The sequence below is a fragment of the Camelus bactrianus genome, chromosome 8 (assembly GCF_048773025.1).
Source record: "Camelus bactrianus isolate YW-2024 breed Bactrian camel chromosome 8, ASM4877302v1, whole genome shotgun sequence".
Taxonomy (NCBI): Eukaryota; Metazoa; Chordata; class Mammalia; order Artiodactyla; family Camelidae; genus Camelus; species Camelus bactrianus.
The window spans coordinates 18,577,092-18,593,853 of record NC_133546.1 but is presented as its reverse complement, the minus strand read 5'-3'; the positions used below and the strand labels follow the sequence as shown (position 1 = coordinate 18,593,853).

Sequence of the window (16,762 nt, the reverse complement as noted above, 5' to 3'; positions counted from 1 at the left end):
CAGACACTCTACTTAGAATTCCATGTGGGGCCACACTCTTCCTCTCTTTCCTTATCCTGTCTTTATCTCTTCTAGGACTGAGGTACCTATCATGCTGGTAAAGTTTACCCAACTCTTATCTGTTGGGAAGAGTTTTTAACATGCAGGATGCTGCTGCTTTTCCCTCATAAAGATTAGCCTTGTCTAAGGAGACAAGATATTTGGAGCTCTAACAATAACATCCCATCCTCTTCTTGGTGTAAGAACCCTTTAAACATAAGGCTGTACTTTAGAGAAAGACTGTGGTACTGTCTGTTGTTCCATAGAGGTTTTCTTTAATTCACTCTTTTGATACGTGCATGGGTGGGGCGGGGGTTATGGGGGAGGCTGCATGTTTGCACATGTCTCTGATCACAATCATCCAGCACCCTGGGTGGTAGTTGGAAGTTTGCCCAGCTGCGAAAGATTGTTCTTTTTCTCTCTCTTTTATTTATTTATTTTTTGTGGTGATGTTGCTGGAGGTGGTGATGGTGGTGCTGGTGGTTCCTTTTGTCTTGTATTTATGTAAAAAGTTTATTTGTTACTGCTGAAAGATCTCAGCATGTGGCCGCAGGGCTCTCACAGATCAGGGTCAACCTGGTCAGTTTCTGTGTGTTTCTAAACTTCGTTTTTTGATGACTGGTCTTCATGCTGATGTCAGTGTTTTTGGTGTTTTATTTATTTATTTTGATACAAACTGCATAGATTAATTTTATTTATAAATTTCTGGGTAATTATTAGTTTACCACATTTGTTTTTGACATTAATTGTGTCTGTGTATAAATCTGAATTGGGCACTTTGAGGTGAAACACATTCTGCTACAAATCTCATAAAGCCAGCCTTCCTCTGGAGACATGTTGGTTTTTATGAATAAACGATAAAAATATTTTAAAAGCTTGTCGAATTTGTGTAGATCCACATATGTAAAACACATGCTATTTAAATACTGATAAGAGAATAAGTTGGGAATGACATGGAAATAAAAATGGTTTGCAAATCCAAAAAAATAATAACCTTGTTTTTCCCTGTTGGATTTTTGTTTTCTTCTGTTGTTAACGGAGTCGTTTTCTCCATATGATTAAGTGAGTGCTAACAATTTTTGATATTAAAGTAATTCAAATAGTCTTTTAGGAGACACATATTCTAACTTCAAAGGTTTTTTTTTTCTTTGCTCTATGCCCTGATGCAGAAAGCAAACTTAGTTATATCAAGATTAATGTTATCCCATTTGTGATAGTGTCACTTTAAAGAGCATTTTGTAATTATGATGAGATTCTTCATACAACTGGAGAACTATGTTTCATATGAACATGTCTGTCATACTTTTATTGGTGTAATAAATAGCTATGTAATGCAAAAACAAAATCACATTTTTGCCTTGGAATGATGTTCATAATAGCAGTGCAAAGAGTACATCATTTGGATTTAACTTTTTCTTTGAAAGCATTTACTCTTAAAACTTTGTAGACGATAGTGTTTCTCTCAGTGCCAGTAACAATTTAACATCAAAATAGAGGGCACATTTAATAGTAACTGAGTATTACTCACATTTTGAGTAGTTTCACTTATTAAGCTTTGTTTCAGAAACAAGTAGATTCCCCACATGAAAACAGCCATTGAGATTAAAAACATTTTTTTTTCTTTAAAAGGATTTTCCCCATCATTTTGCTGTTAAAACCTTTTTAGAAATAATACCGTTGATCACACAGATTTTGTTTCATGGTTCGTACTGTTCTGTGCACCTAGCCCCTTTTGTTTTCAGGGGTGGGATCCAAACTGGGATGTGGATCATGACAATTTGAAAGACACTATACTGCAGTTTGGGGCGGGGAAGCCTCCAGGAAGTGGGAGTGAACTTAACTTCAAACTGTGTGTGAAGGGTGGTGGAAGGGAGGATGCCGATTAAAATAATAAACAACTGCTGGGAAGACTAGTAGATTACCACACCACTTGTCAGGTCCACAAGAGGAGATGCCAAAGCTGATGCGGCTGCCCTCCCCGGCACACACTCTGCAAAGGGGGCCGTGGGATCTGCTGCTTGAACTTCTCCTCTGGGCAGATAGAACAACTTTTTCAGTAACTTAGTTCTGTGGCACTGACACAGCATCCTTAGGCATAGCCTGACCTAGGGAAACGGACTGAAACTAGCTTGGTGGTTACCATAGCAACATAGGCTGCCGGTGTCTGGGAGAGTGCAAGCCGGTGGCCTCTTGTCCCGTGTTTGGGTGTTTCTTCAGACAAGAGTGCCCTCCTTGCTGTTCAAACTCTACAGAAGTCATGCTTTTTGAAAACTGGCTCCTTATCCAGGATTTTTTTTTCTTTTTCTTTCTGAAACCAGTCTGAATGGAGGAAACTGGTAATACTTGGCTCTTTTTTTTTTTTTTTTTTTTTCTTTTTTGGCCTCCTCTCATGCAAGTTTCCAGGATATAGCTTCTTTTTTGCTGTGTGTAATTGAGACCAAACTCTAAGCTCGGGGCCCAGGAGAGAACAGTCGTGGGCTGCAGGTCATTAGTGAGGTGAACAGAAGGGGACCCTGGGCTTCCCAGAGAAAAAGGAGACCATGCCAGCCTCGTGGAACGCAGCTACCAGAGAACACACAAGCAGGTCTTTTCCTTGCGAACTCCGAAGTCTATGAAATACCGGACCCACGGTGGGGTGGCTAAAATGTCCCAGCGCAAACTGCTGCTGCTCATGGACCATAGCTCAAGGACAAGGCTTGTAAAGGATTTTGCAAAGGATTTTAAAGTATAGCCAGAAAAGATACGGTTTTTAGAAGTTAAACGCTGTTGTCTGAAGGAAGTTTGCCGAGAAGATGTAGGCTTCAAGGGCTACTGGACGATGATTGGTCTGAACTTCAGCTTACGGGAATTGCTGACAAAATTCGAAAAGGTATGCGGAAAGCAGACTTCATGATTGTACTTTCTCTCCTTCTTCCTTTTCTTGTCTTTTTTTCTCCCACTGTGTATTTAGACAGCAGCAAATCTATTGATTCTGATTATTTAATATAATTTCTAAGGCATATTTGATTTTGTATCCTCTTAAAAATTTTTTTTTTCCAACCAGAGATCAAGTTAGCAATTCTTTCCTTTGGTCAGGAGGGCTTCTTGTGATGCCTGCCAGTTTTAGAATTTCACATCAGAAGAGATCCTTTGTACTCCAATCGGCTGGTAATTTAATTGAAAGTTATTTTGGAAAAAAGAAAAAAAAAAAAACCAGCAACAACACTAGGTTTTCATGCCAAAGTCTGACTTCATCAGGCATGGGTTCTGTTTTCCATGCCCCGCAGGTTTATCTCCCTGCAGTGGCTGAGCACTGACTTCTCCACCTCCTTTCTGAAGATTCAGTTCTGAGTGTCAGGAGAGGATGCCTCACAGTGGCAATGGCACGTCTGATCTCTTTTTCTTTCTGATTGTGTCGGTGTTAATTGTGGAGTGCTCGTGTGCACTGTGGAGCTTTAACACTTGGATCGTTATTTTTGCATTTAGTTATTTTTTTCCATAGGAAAGTTCTTGGCATTCTACGATTGAGTCTAGCCTGCCAAATGCTACCTTACATTTATAGTTAAACAAAACAGAAAACCTCAACATGCTGCTCATGGGGCTCCTGCCTTCCTTGGCCTTTGGATGCCGAGCACCTATCTTCTTTCAATTTCCCGTCTTTAAAGAAAAGGAGGGAAAGAGGCAAAGGACTCTTGCTCTGTGCATAAATCAGTTACTTACCGGTTGTCAAAGATGTGGTCAGTGGCTTTCACCCCGAATACCCTATGGTTCATTGCAAGTACAAATATAAGCAAGACTATATCGAGTCATTTAAGGAAAAACGGGCTTTTTCTTACAAAACCACCATTGCCCAAGGAAAAGGGTGTAAAATCGTGTCATTTAAAAAGTTTGAAAGCTTTTCCAAAACAATTGGAGTCATTGCGTGCCTCCTGATGGCAGAAACCATGTAGCAGGAAGAGGATGGAGAGAGAAGAATTCAGCTTCTCCTGGTTTAATGCTCCCTCCTCCCCTCTTCTCTCCCTGCACCCCAACTGTAGTCTAAGGATTGTACCACAGGGCTCATTCTGACCTCTCCCTTTAATACGTTATTAAGCACCTGCATTCCTGAGGGTAAAAGATAGTTCCTGGTTCAACTTGCTCACCATTCAGAAGGGGTGGAGGAGAGAGAGAATACTTTTTTTATGGCAGCTGGTAACAGCAGGTGACAAACTTTATGACCATAAAGAGATCTTTTAGCTTGGTTTGTATAGATTTGTCTGTTTCTTCCTAAAAAGGTATAGGGCATATGTTACATGAATAATTCATTACTAAGACCCCCTGAGAGGCAGTAATTGTGGGCAATAGCTAGACTTTTATATTGTAATTGCTGCCATTAGTCTTTAAAGCCCAGGTCAGATACCAGAGGCTAGTAACCTGCTTCAGCCTTTTGGCCACTTCATCGACAGAGCTACAAGTTCTGGTTATATTAGTATGTTTCCTCCTTTAACTCCTAAACCTTAGTATCTGCACATTTCATATTTTTCTTTTAGTGGTTGAACTGACAGTAAAAGTCTACAGGCTTAATCCTGTCAAAGGCCTAATTGGGAATTTTTTTTTTTGTGGGGAGGACAAAGCAAATTCAAAGCAACAATCTTGCTGCGATTCATAGTCTGTAGTTTTCCAGATACGTTTATTTTTGTGTTAGATGCTTTTATAAAAACCTATGTGAAAGTTAATCTCTGCCATATTTCGTTTGTAGGAAGTTGTCATACATGGATGTATTTTTCTCCAACTTGAGTCTTTCTAAAAAACCCTTTGTGTATTTTCACAAAAGCTGGCTCATATATTTAGCCTATGCTACGTGGATTCATTGCCAGGAATGTATTATGGAAAGGTACCACTACTTAACACCTCTCAAGTACGACTACCTTCCTGCAACTTGGAGAGGAAGAATGCCATTTCTAGGGAAAGACCAAGGCTTACCGCTCTCAGGCAAAAGGCACATGATACCTTCAGAAGCTGAGTAACAGTCTCTTTTCCTCAATGTTAGTGATTCGCTTCTGGAGAAAACACTAAGCTTAGTGGCTTCGCAGTTTTCTTATCAGTAATTGTAATAGTTCAGGCTGATGTTAGGTTACCATAGCAAAGAAGTATTTTGCTCAGTTCCTGAAACCATTTCAGACTTTAAGAAAACTCGAGCACAAGGTTGGGGTAGTGGTGGGTCTTCCAATGGTGGTTAATCTGGAAAGGTACAGACTGATCAGGTCACTGAAATTTCCAGATGACAGCAGATCTTCAGCGTAACTTCCAGACAGCAGTGTGTTTGTGGGGTAAATTGAAAGAGGATATCTGGTTGATATTTTTTAATTTTAAAGAAATCTCGTGATTTTGTGACTGATACTGTGTATCTGTTCATACATGAATGTTTGGCCCACAGTTGAGATCTGTAGTTTGGTTATCTGGTCCCAAAATGCGTGATGCCAGGATGGTGGTTTTCCAGAATAAGCTGGATGGGCAAATTGCATCTGGGACTCGGAGTTCCTAGGGGTCCAGGAGGTAGGAAGCATTCTCTACTGTTTCCTCAAGGTGACAGCTCACCAAAGATCAGGAAACTCCACTGGGAGAGAACCACAGGTGCCCCAATGTGGTCTGAAAGAGGAGACTGGAACTGGAGCTTCTCACCAGGGGAGGATGACCTTGTGGCAAGATGTGCCTGCCAGCAAGCAGGTCCGCATCACCTAGTCAGGTGATGAGGGGTGAGCAGTTGTGACCAGGGTGACCGTATACCTGGTTCAGACTCAGCAGTTGACGGGACACAGAAGGCTGATCCACCAGAGCACCTTTCTGAAATCCAACCTATGGGCTGGTTTTATTGCTACCTTGACTTTAATGAATTTTCTCCTTGAAAGTACCTCCTGAAGGAAGTATCTGATGGCCTCAGTGTTTGTGAATATACTGTCATACTTGAGCCATCTGTACTGTGTACTGTGTGTTCCATTTATTTAGTAGTCACAGAGGAGGAAGTAAGGGATTGTTTTAGCTTGGTGACATTTTGAGTGACTGTTGCTTTTTATTAACTTATGCGGTTCTGCTGCTAGATGATTAATGATAATGGCAGTTCTCTAAGGGTGTGTGTGTGTGTGTGTGTGTGTCTGAGTCTGTGTAGTACCGTTCTTGGTGAATCCTTTGGGAAAGATACTTCCCATAGTGACGACACAGAGCAAAACCACTCAATGCTAAATTTCCTTTATGACATTGACCTCTTTTAGGATGATCAATATTTAAAATTAATCAGAGCCTGTATTTTGCTGTTCAATTTGTAAGACGCAGTAAACTTCCAATTTCAAAGTCTACTCAGTTCTTCAATATTTAGTAAGTATTTATGAAGGGCACAGTATATACCAGACTTGGCTGAGTTCAAGGGTTGGGTGGATAACAGAGTCGACCTCCCCTCTTTGAATTTACGGCTGAGTAGGAGAATACAGACCTTAAACAAGTCTGTATTCTCTGAGTGTGTGAATTATCATAAGTAGAGGGAGCTGTTGGAGTAACAGGCAGATAGAATCTAATCTGAGTGCATTGAAGATTTTCCTGGGGAAATTACATTTAAGCTGGGACTTAAAAGATGGCTTTAAGATTAAGGAAGAAACAGAGATTGTGTGCTGGTGTGTGGGTATGTGGGTGGGTGTGTGTTGTGGGAAGAAACTGAGAGCTTTCTGGGCCATAGGAACTGCTTTTACACAGGTCAGGAGTTGAAGAGTTGGATGCCCCAGGACTGTAGTTTAAAACACTTAAAATACAAAAACCTTTGACTGGGTTTTCAGGCCTGTTCAATTTCAGTTATACAATCTGATTTGGGGAATTAAGGTGGGGCAATAGTTTGATCACATGGAAACATTTTAAAATATCTGTTCTTAAGAAACTTGTGTTCATGTGCAGATCAAACCTGCTTATATAAAGTGCACCTCAGAAGGAAAGCCACTGTATTTTAATTCACTAGGATTTTAGTGTGTTTAAGTAGCAATTGGTATAGAGTCGAGGATTTGGAACATTTTTTTGTTGTTGTTGTGAAGAATATTTTTCCTAATAACAGTGTTTGCTATGTTGGAATTTAAAATGTAATTTGTTGATTGATATCATTTCAAGTTAGTTTGTTCAAATTATCTTGGAAGTGCAGTTAATTGTAAATTTGTTCTACTTAGTAATTTAACATTTTTTCTACTCTGTTGTCTAACGTATGTTTATATCCCAGATAATGGGAGCAGAACATTACTGGCATTGATTTCCTACTTTATAAATGTTGCTGTAGATCAGGTGACACCACTTTCTTTTGTTTTTCAAAATATGATTCCATAATTATTAGTAGAGTGGTTAAAAATGAGATTCGTTGTTGAAAGGAGAGGTAGTTTATAATTAATTGAATGATTTGTTGACATCAGTCAATTAATTGTAGTAATTAATTACTGCAATTAATTGACTGATTAATTGTAATTACTCACTTTCCCAGAAGTCTCACAAACTGTCTCAAAGCATATTTACATAGCAAATAATGACTTTGATGGTATCACTTAGTTGTATAATTTTCTTAGGTAATACCTGACTAGTTTGTTAGAAGGTTATGACCCCTCATTTTCAAAACCTGAAACTCTGACAGTGATCCTTCTGAGCTCCTGAGAACTGATCCTAAACTGGTCCTACTTTTGAAAGGAACAGTGGATTTCCTTTTCCTTAATGGTTCACTGTGTTGATTTAGCCTGAGCCTTGGGATACAGCTGGGAAGTCGTTGCTAACCTCACTTCTTCACCTTCAGAGAAGAGGTCAGGACTCCTTAAGAGAAAACATTGCTCTGGCTGTGTAGGGTTAGGTAAATAGGCCCTGCAAAAATAAACCACAGTTATGTCAGCAAGGCCCAAAGAGGATGGATCTTTTAGTTGTTGAAGACTTCCTAATGGAACTATTCTAAATCTGTTTCCTATCAGAGGGTTCAGACAGTTCTGCTTATTATAATCTAAGGAAATATTTTTGATTACATAGTTACAGCTACTACTTGATTGTAGAAACATTATAAAGAAATAAAATGTATGTGATATACATTATAAGGTATTTGCATATGATACCTCTATGGGTTACATCATTAAAGAAATGTCCAATTAGGGCAAAACTGATATTAAAATATCAATTATTAACTAAGTAAATAAATAAATGTTTTCCTTTATTTGTGAAGTTTATTTTGACCTGGGTAGTGGGTATTGTATAAAAAAGACTAATTGTTGATCTGTGAACCTCTGTGAACTTCTGCAAGGTTCTTCCCAAAGTGTGCACCTTAGGCTTTTGATGGTGTTTTATTTGGAGAAATATGTAGTCCTCTTATTCTGACCTCTAACTTTCCTTAACCTTCTACAATATGCTTACATTATTTGAAGGTACATTTCAAAGCTTTCAAGTGAATCCTGAAAATATTTCTTCTCGTCTGTTTTCAAATGTTAGTTTAACGGCTTGAATACCTTGCTATGGCCCCTCTGTGCACATGACTGGCTTATGTTAAATGCTTGGAAGAGCATTGCTTTGTGCTTCTAGATGGATTACATTCCCACAACTAATTATCAATAACCATTTTGTGTTTGAATGTTTATTTAATGGTTAGAAAGGCTTTCAGGTGACAGAGGTAAGCATTAGTAGGGCAAGTCTCCCAGCTGTGCAGTGAGAGTAAACCCTCTTTCACAGAACTTTAATTTATTTTAGCATTTGATGTTACATCAGGGTCATGATCTGACAGCCTCCCATGCTGGCATCTTGACTTTAAAACCAGTGCATCATTGCACAGTGATCTGTGAAGGAGCATGATTCATTAACTGCGTGTAATTCTACATTTCCAGTGAAAAGCTTATTCGAGGCTTTGCAGTGCAGTCTTGTAAATAATTTTAGGTTTTCCATGTTACATTTTTAAAATGAAGAGATTAAAACAAAATGATTACTACATTTCCTTCCAGTTATTTCTCTGATTTTTCCTGGCACTTCAGTGGCTAATATGCCAGTCAGTCAAGATGAACTTATTTATGCATTTTTTCATGCATTTGTATCTCTCTCTATCTGTCATCTATCTGTGTCTAGTTTTCATTAGGGTTAATCTGTGTAGCAGAGACTCTGAAGGACGCAGAAGAAATATTATGATGATTTTCTGTCTTTAGGAGCTCTTTCTATATTTGGCCAAATAAATATGCTGCCAAGTGTTAAATAAAAAAATAATATATTCTGATTTCCTTTTCTTCGGTCATTTTCTGGTGGTTGATTTTCTTCCTAACTTTTTATGAGGCTCATGTGTGGAAGGTTTTCCATATATTGAAACTTAAATTCCAACATGAAAAAAATTCACTGGTGGTACTTCTAACCAAAACTTCATAGAAATATTTATAATCATGAACTGGGCCAGTGATGTAGCTCTGTTTCACTCTATTTGTCATTGTGGCCGGACTGCAAAAGACATCACCTGATCTGATGTGAAGAGCCAAATTTGCTTCTTGCTTTTGGTGTCCAAATTTCCTAGTGTGGTGGAATGCTCTCCTGAAACTGAGAAAGCTATTTATGAATCTTAATGTGCTTCTGTCTTTCTGTGTGTCTTGCATATGAAAGGAAGCAAATAAGTCAGGCTACTTCAGGAAGTTGTGGTTTAAAGTTTCCTGGTGATTTTGGGTGTGGTCCACTGATGATAATGTTTAGAAACCTATGCAGGAAATCTGAGGCCAGATTCTCCTTGGCAACACAGAGCAAAGAGAGGCTTTGCTTTCTCTGTTGTTGAGCTTCTTGAGAAAGATGACTAGCACACATATTTACAACCCAAGTTTAAAACTGTTGATCTTTTAATGTATCTCTTTAGATGTCTTAAAATGCATTTCAGGACACAAAAATAGAACAGTTCTATTCTAAGTGATAAGACTATGTTGTCAAGAGATGGTATCAAAGAACTATTTCAGCAGAACTTTCCTTTTCTTTTTCTTTTCTGCTGAGAATTTCTATTTGAAACACCCCAAGCTAAGATTATAACTAGATTGCCATTTGCATACATAATGTTGCCCAACTTGAGAACTTTGAATCAGTATCTGGCTCTGTTTTCCCTGCTCCGCAATCAGTGTCTGCTCTGCGCTCTCTGGGATTGGGGTGCTAGTAAAATGCAGAAGAGTCCATAAGCTCAGAGTTTTGTTCAGGGGTTAACTCTAAAATAAAAATTGTACTTTGCGGGGAGACCTGATCTGGCTTTGTCGTCAGGGTCAGATAACCCAGGGATTGCTCGGCTTGCAAATTTGGAGCATAAATTTTGCAGAAGCTGTCCATCAAACTTTGTGTCCACCTCTCCCACTTCTCAAATATGACCCTATTAATGTCATGTTAGATGTCACAAATCTTCCCAAAAGTTACAATACAGCAGTTCTTCCCCTAACCTCCTGTAAGTGATACTTTTTTTTTTACCAGTAGGTCTGTAGATGCTTGAAGAACAATCACTTTGATGCTGGCCCGAAGCCTTGGTTCTTGGTGGGATACATGGATTGCTTATCAGGAGTGAATTCTAGATTAACAAAACTGATGAGAAGTTTAACAAAACTATATTATTTAGGAGTTTGCTCTCCTTTTACTAATTCAGATTCATTACCTGAAACATAATTTTTATTTCTGATCTATGTTGCCTTAATGTGCATTACCAGTTAATGCCATGGGGACTCACCCTACATCTTCACGGCTCCCTCTGGTGTCTGTTTTTCTGTTTGTAAGTTCATACTTGGTTGTTGGATGGTAATGGCTGTCATGCTAGAGTTAGAGTTAGCTACACGTCCCATTTACTCATGAAGAAAAGATGATTGCCAAGTTAATGCAGAAAATTGTGTTGACAACCTTATAATGAGATAATATTAAAATACAACTGATAAGATCCTCTGTATTTCAAAATTTAAATGTGTTATATTTAATTACAAAAAGAGACTCTTCTTTATAGAAGGTTGGAAACTCAGAGAAGTATAAAGAATAAAACTAAAATCACCTTTAATCCTCTTATACAGAGATCACACGCTTGATTTATTTCTTATAGTCTTTTAATTTGTGTGTGCAGTGATTTACAAATACCTATGCTAATTTAAACACTTCCTTTAAAAATTAGCGTATCATAATATATAGTTTTATATCCTCCAATTTAAAACTTATTAATATATTAGCATTAATGGATTATGATAGCTTTTACTTTAAAAACAATCAACAATATGATAAATGTGTTTATACATAAATCTTCCTAGGATAGGTTATTTCAACAGTTTTAAGGCCTTTGATACAAACTGTCAAAATGCTTCCTCAAAGTCTGAACAAATTTTTATTACTAATTTATAAAGATTCTTATTTTACTTAAACTATATACAAATTTACTTTATAAAAATGAACAAAATATTTTCCCTTTTAATAGGAGGAATATTATTTTGTCATTTTTTATTTCTTAATGAGGATAAACATTTTTATGAAAATACTTTTTTAAATTTTAGAAATAAATTTTATTAGATTGAAAGAGCGAACTATTAGTAAGTTCATCTAAATATAAAAAACATTAAAATTATGTAATATCTCGGTGACTTCTATAAAACTTCTTATTTTGAGGGAAGTTTTGCTTATGTGGAAAGGGGAGAAGGAATTTGTTTGGAAATTAATTCATGCGAAGTTCAGTGATTTGGCAACAATAATTGTATAAAATTTCAAATATTTGTCATTGAATTTGAATATCTAACTAGCTGATACATGAAATTTATAACACATTCTGTTTTTAAGAATGGGGGAAATCAGCGTCTTAAGGATTTGAAAACTATTATATTCAATGTAGGAATTGTGAAAACATTTAAAATTTGTTATCATGTAAGGTGAAATTAACTGTTTTGCTTTTTAAAAACTCACCTGTGGGATATCAAAAAATAAAGCTGTGTTTGGTAACGTTGATGGCAACATCTTACATTTTCATTATCTCTTTGCCTTTTTCTCTTTAGGACATCCAGGCAGAAATTGATGCCCACAATGACATATTTAAAAGCATTGATGGAAACAGGCAGAAGATGGTAAAAGCTTTGGGAAATTCTGAAGAGGCCACTATGCTTCAGCATCGACTGGACGATATGAACCAAAGATGGAACGACTTAAAAGCAAAGTCTGCCAGCATCAGGTCAGCATTGTCAGTATCAGAATAAAAATAATGGGGGTGGGGGGCTTATGATTTTTGTATATCAGGACAAGAACAGGGAGCCTTACTACCATGCTACTTTTTCAGAAATGGTTTAAGATTTAAATGCAAAGCCTATTTTTTTAAGTTAGTTTTATCTCCATTTACATCCAGTGCCCTCTGCCAACTGTTCCTGACTATTCGCACATTTGCATATCATATTTTAAACCTAATAATAATGATATCAGTGTTATCAATAACATTACCAGTACCTGCTAATTGTTGTTTACATTGACCAAGTACTGTATTAGGATCTTTACAAACATTGCTTTATTTAGTATTCAGAAAATCCTAGTGAAATGAATAGTAAAATCCTTTTTTACATGAGGCAACTGAGTTTTAATGAATATAAAGAATTTGACAAGGTGTTGAGCCAACAAGTACCACACCAGGATTTGAATCCAGATCTTTTTGACTCTTGCAATAAACGTGTTTTTCTTCATCATGCTATTTGTAAGTCCAATTTGAAGATGTACTTTAAGAAATTAAGTATCACTTATGGACACTAAAATGGAACACTGATGATTTCACATCTCCATTTGGAGAAAGTAAAGTTAAATAAGGATGAATTTGAGGACCAGAATGCTAAGAAAGGACCTTGAAAAAAGAGCTATTGTGACAATTATTATTGGGAGTTTAAAACATTTTAGAGTTAAATTTACTAGATGGCGGACAGCACCTAACTGGGTATAAGTTTAGTGGAAACTGACTGAGAACATGTTGTTAAGCAAAGCGCTAAAAGAAAAATGTTGGTAGAAAGACCTAGCTCTAGCACCTGGGTCATTTCTTAAATTTTAAAGTTCAAAAATTGTATGATATACTGAAAAATGTACAACCTTAAACCAAGTGATTGTGAATTTGACTCTGACTTTACTATTTACTTACTGATCTTGGGCAAGTCATTTGGTCTCTTTGAGCCTTGGTTTTCTCTTTTGAGAAATGAAAATATAAATATTTAACCCACATGATTGCCGTGAAGATTGACTGGGATAATCTGACAGTCCCTTAATCTACTTAATAAGCCTGTCTAATATAGCCTTTAGTTTATTTTTCCCTACGTAAAGGGACTCAGCAGATCTGCTTCAACTGGTGTTTGGATTTCACAGAAGTGCTCCATGGAGTGCAAACGTCTTCAGTGATTATTTATTCATTGTGAATGAATTTTTTAAAATTTTTTCTTTCTGCAGAGATAATCCTGAAAGATTTTTGTTCTTCTGGGGCTCATAAAAGGAGATTTGCACTTCTTTTCACACTTAAAGAAAGGGGGTAATGTAGAATGACTGTGGAAGCCTCTATGTAAAGATTCTGGTGGAAATAATGTAAGCATCAACCAGCTACTCTTTTTTAATAAGAGAGGAAAATTAAGGAGTATGGTACAGTGAGAGAATATACTTATACTTGCTTAAAATTGAATTTTCAACTGGCCAGATCCCACTGGATTTCACCTTTCTGTTCCCCATAAATATAAATAAATAAAAAGATTTAAAGTGTTAACTAGTGAAAAACATTCACTGAGGTGCTGGCAAAACCAATGTCTAACAAGCTAAAAGCCATAGAGCTGGCCCGGTAAAGATTATACACGTGGTGCTGGATTTTGAGAGTTTGGGGGATGAGTTCTTCAGGAAGGAGAATTTAACGAAGGCTTGCCTCATAGACAGATCATTCCAAATGGAAAGCTCCAGATGAAAAAAATCTTTGGCCGTTCATAGATGTTATTGACTAAGCCTATCAAGTCACTTTTTTTCCTAACCTGGAAAGAAAGAACTCATAAATTACAGTTGGAATATTATCTGATAAATACTGTTATTTTTTAGAAGATGGGAGAATAAGCTTTGCCAACAGACTTCTGCGTCAAGACAAACCGTATGTTCCAGGAAAATGTGTTATTAATGTGATGTTGAATTAAAATAATTTTTAGCCTCATTCCCCATCTCTGCAGATTCAAGCATTTTTTCAAGCATTTCGTGAGATATTCTAAGTTTAAGGCATTCCTAATCATAAATAAGATATGGTCCTTTCCTCTAGGGCAGAACACAGTTCTGTTCGGGTTAAGATGGGTCCAAAGGAGGAAGTGGTTACTTTCACTTCAGATGCACATCAAAGGCTTCATAAAAGAGATGATTACTAAGTTGAGCCTTGAAGGATGTATAGTTGTCCCCAGATAGACTGGGTGAGGACTGGAGAGGGACATCTAATCAGGAGTCTGGGAACAACAGTGTGTTTTCACTAAACAGTTTAGAAGTTCAGTCTGGCTGAGAATAGAAATTGCTGATGATGTAGCAGGGAAAGATAGTAAGTAGAGAAAAAGATGAAGAGAGAGGTAGGACACAAATCACAAAACGCCTGTGTGCACCATGCTCCATTCCACTGGTGATGCAATCTGAAAGCATTTAGATAACGTGATTAGATTTAAGCTTTGGAAACGTCTCTTCCACACAACTGTGGAAGATGCATTATTAAATGACCAAAATTCTGAAGACAAGGAGAGCTGTTGAGAAAACCTTTCAGATAAATACCCAGGAGTGGAATTGCTGGATTATATGGTAGTTCTATTTTTAATTTTGTGAAGTATGGTTACACTGTTTTCCATAGTGATTGCACCAATTTACATTCCCACCAACAGTGCAGGAGGACTTCTTTTTCTCCACACTCTCACCAATACTTATTTTTGCCTTTATTTTTTAAAAAAAATTTAATGGAGGTACTGCGGATTGAACCCAGGACCTCATGCATGCTAAGCATGTGCTCTACCACTGCCCTATACCCCCACTTCCATTTCTTGTCTTTGTGACTATAGCCATGGACAGGTATGAAGTGATACCTCATTATGGTTTTGATTGCATATCCCTGATGATTAGTGATGTTGAGCATCTTTTCATGTGCCTATTAGCCACCTGTATATCTTCTTTGGAAAAATGCCTATTCAGGTCCTCTGCTCATTTTTTAATCAGATTGTTTGCTTTTATATTGAGTTGTATGAATTCTTTCTGTGTTTTGGATATTAACTCCTTATCAGACATATCACTTTCAAATCTCTTTTCCCATTTAGTAGGTTGCCTTTTCATTTTGTTGATGATTTCTTTCTCTGTGCAAAAGCTTTTCAATTTGATGTGGCCCCATTTGTTTATTTTTGTTTTTGTTGCTTTTGCCTAAAGAGACAAATCCAAAAAAAAATATTGCTAAAACCAATGGAATGTATAGATGCTTTCTCCTAGGAGTTTTATGGTCTCAGGTCTTACATTTAAGTCTTTAATCCATGTTGAGTTTGTTTTTGTATATGGCATGAGAAAATGGTCTAGTTTCATTATTTCACATCTAGCTGTCCAGTTTTCCCAACACCGCTTATTGAAGAGACCATTTCCCCTTTGTATAGTCTTGCCTGTTTTGTTGTAGATTAATTGAGCATATGTGCATGGGTTTATTTCTGGGCTCTCTGTTCTATTCCATTGGTCTGTGTGCCTGTTTTTGTGCCAGTACCATACTATTTTGATTACTGTAGCTTTAGATATTGATCCAAAGAAAATGAAAACACTAATTCGGAATGATACATGCACCCCTTATGTTCATAGTAACATTATTTACAGGAGCCATTATATGGAAATGAGCTACATGTCTATCAACGGTTGAATGGATAAAGAAGATGATATGTATGTGTGTGGTGTGTGTGTGCATATATGTGTGTGCGCGCGCATGTACGCGCAAGCGCACAATGGAATGTTACTTAAAAAAGAATGAAATTTTACCATTTGTGATAACATGGTTGGACCTGGAGGATGTTATATTCACTGTAACAAGACAAATACTGTATATTTTCACTTATAAGTGGAATCTAGAAAATTTTTTTAAATGAACCAAAAAACCAGAAGCAGACTCGTACATACAGAGAACAAATTAGTGGTTACCAGAGGGGAGTAGGGTTGGGGGAAGGAGTAAAATAGGTAAAGGGAATTAAGAGGTACAAACTACTAGGTATAAAATAAATAAGTTACAATGATGCAATGTACAGAACAGGGAATAAAGCCAATATTTTATAATAACTTTTTATGAGTGTAATCAATAATAATATTGAACTACTATGTTGTCCACCTGAAACTAATAATATTGTAAGTCAGCTATACTTCAGTAATAAATGAACAAACAAACCAACCCTTTCAGTATCTAGGAAGGGGAAGAGAGACTGAATAGATACTTAGTTCACATTGTTGAGGCACTGGTGAGACATCCAGAAACAAGTAACCAGTAGCCACTGGACAGGTATCTCCTTTTCAAAAGAGAGCTGTAGGCCAGATAGATGGTGAGATGGGGGTATCCAGGTAGAGGTGGCAGGTGAGAATTGTGAGTAGGCAAGAGGGGGAAAAATTAGAAGAGGATAGAGCAGAGAATCCAGAAACCGTAACACATGAAGAATAGGTGAAGGAAGGGAGACCAGCAAAGGAACCTGAGAAGTGACTGCTCTTGAGGAGAGAGGAGGACCAGAACAGTGTTGTCAGGAGCCAAGGGCACAGTTAATAGTGTTGGCTGCCT

The 16,762-nt window shown here is 37.3% G+C and overlaps 1 protein-coding gene across 14 annotated transcripts in view; it reads left to right on the top strand.

The window, feature by feature from the left end:
- The window catches only part of UTRN (utrophin), a 457,676-nt gene that overhangs the window by 295,437 nt on the left and 145,477 nt on the right, over positions 1 to 16,762 (top strand). For 12 of the 14 annotated variants that reach the window (XM_074368225.1, XM_010965836.3, XM_074368224.1 and 9 more), the window contains one exon: positions 12,009 to 12,181. In XM_074368225.1, coding sequence (XP_074224326.1) covers positions 12,009 to 12,181 — 173 coding nt within the window. Of the gene's footprint in view, positions 1 to 2,420; positions 2,909 to 12,008; positions 12,182 to 16,762 lie in introns of those variants that run through there. The other 2 variants (XM_045524554.2, XM_045524553.2) reach the window with 2 other exon arrangements.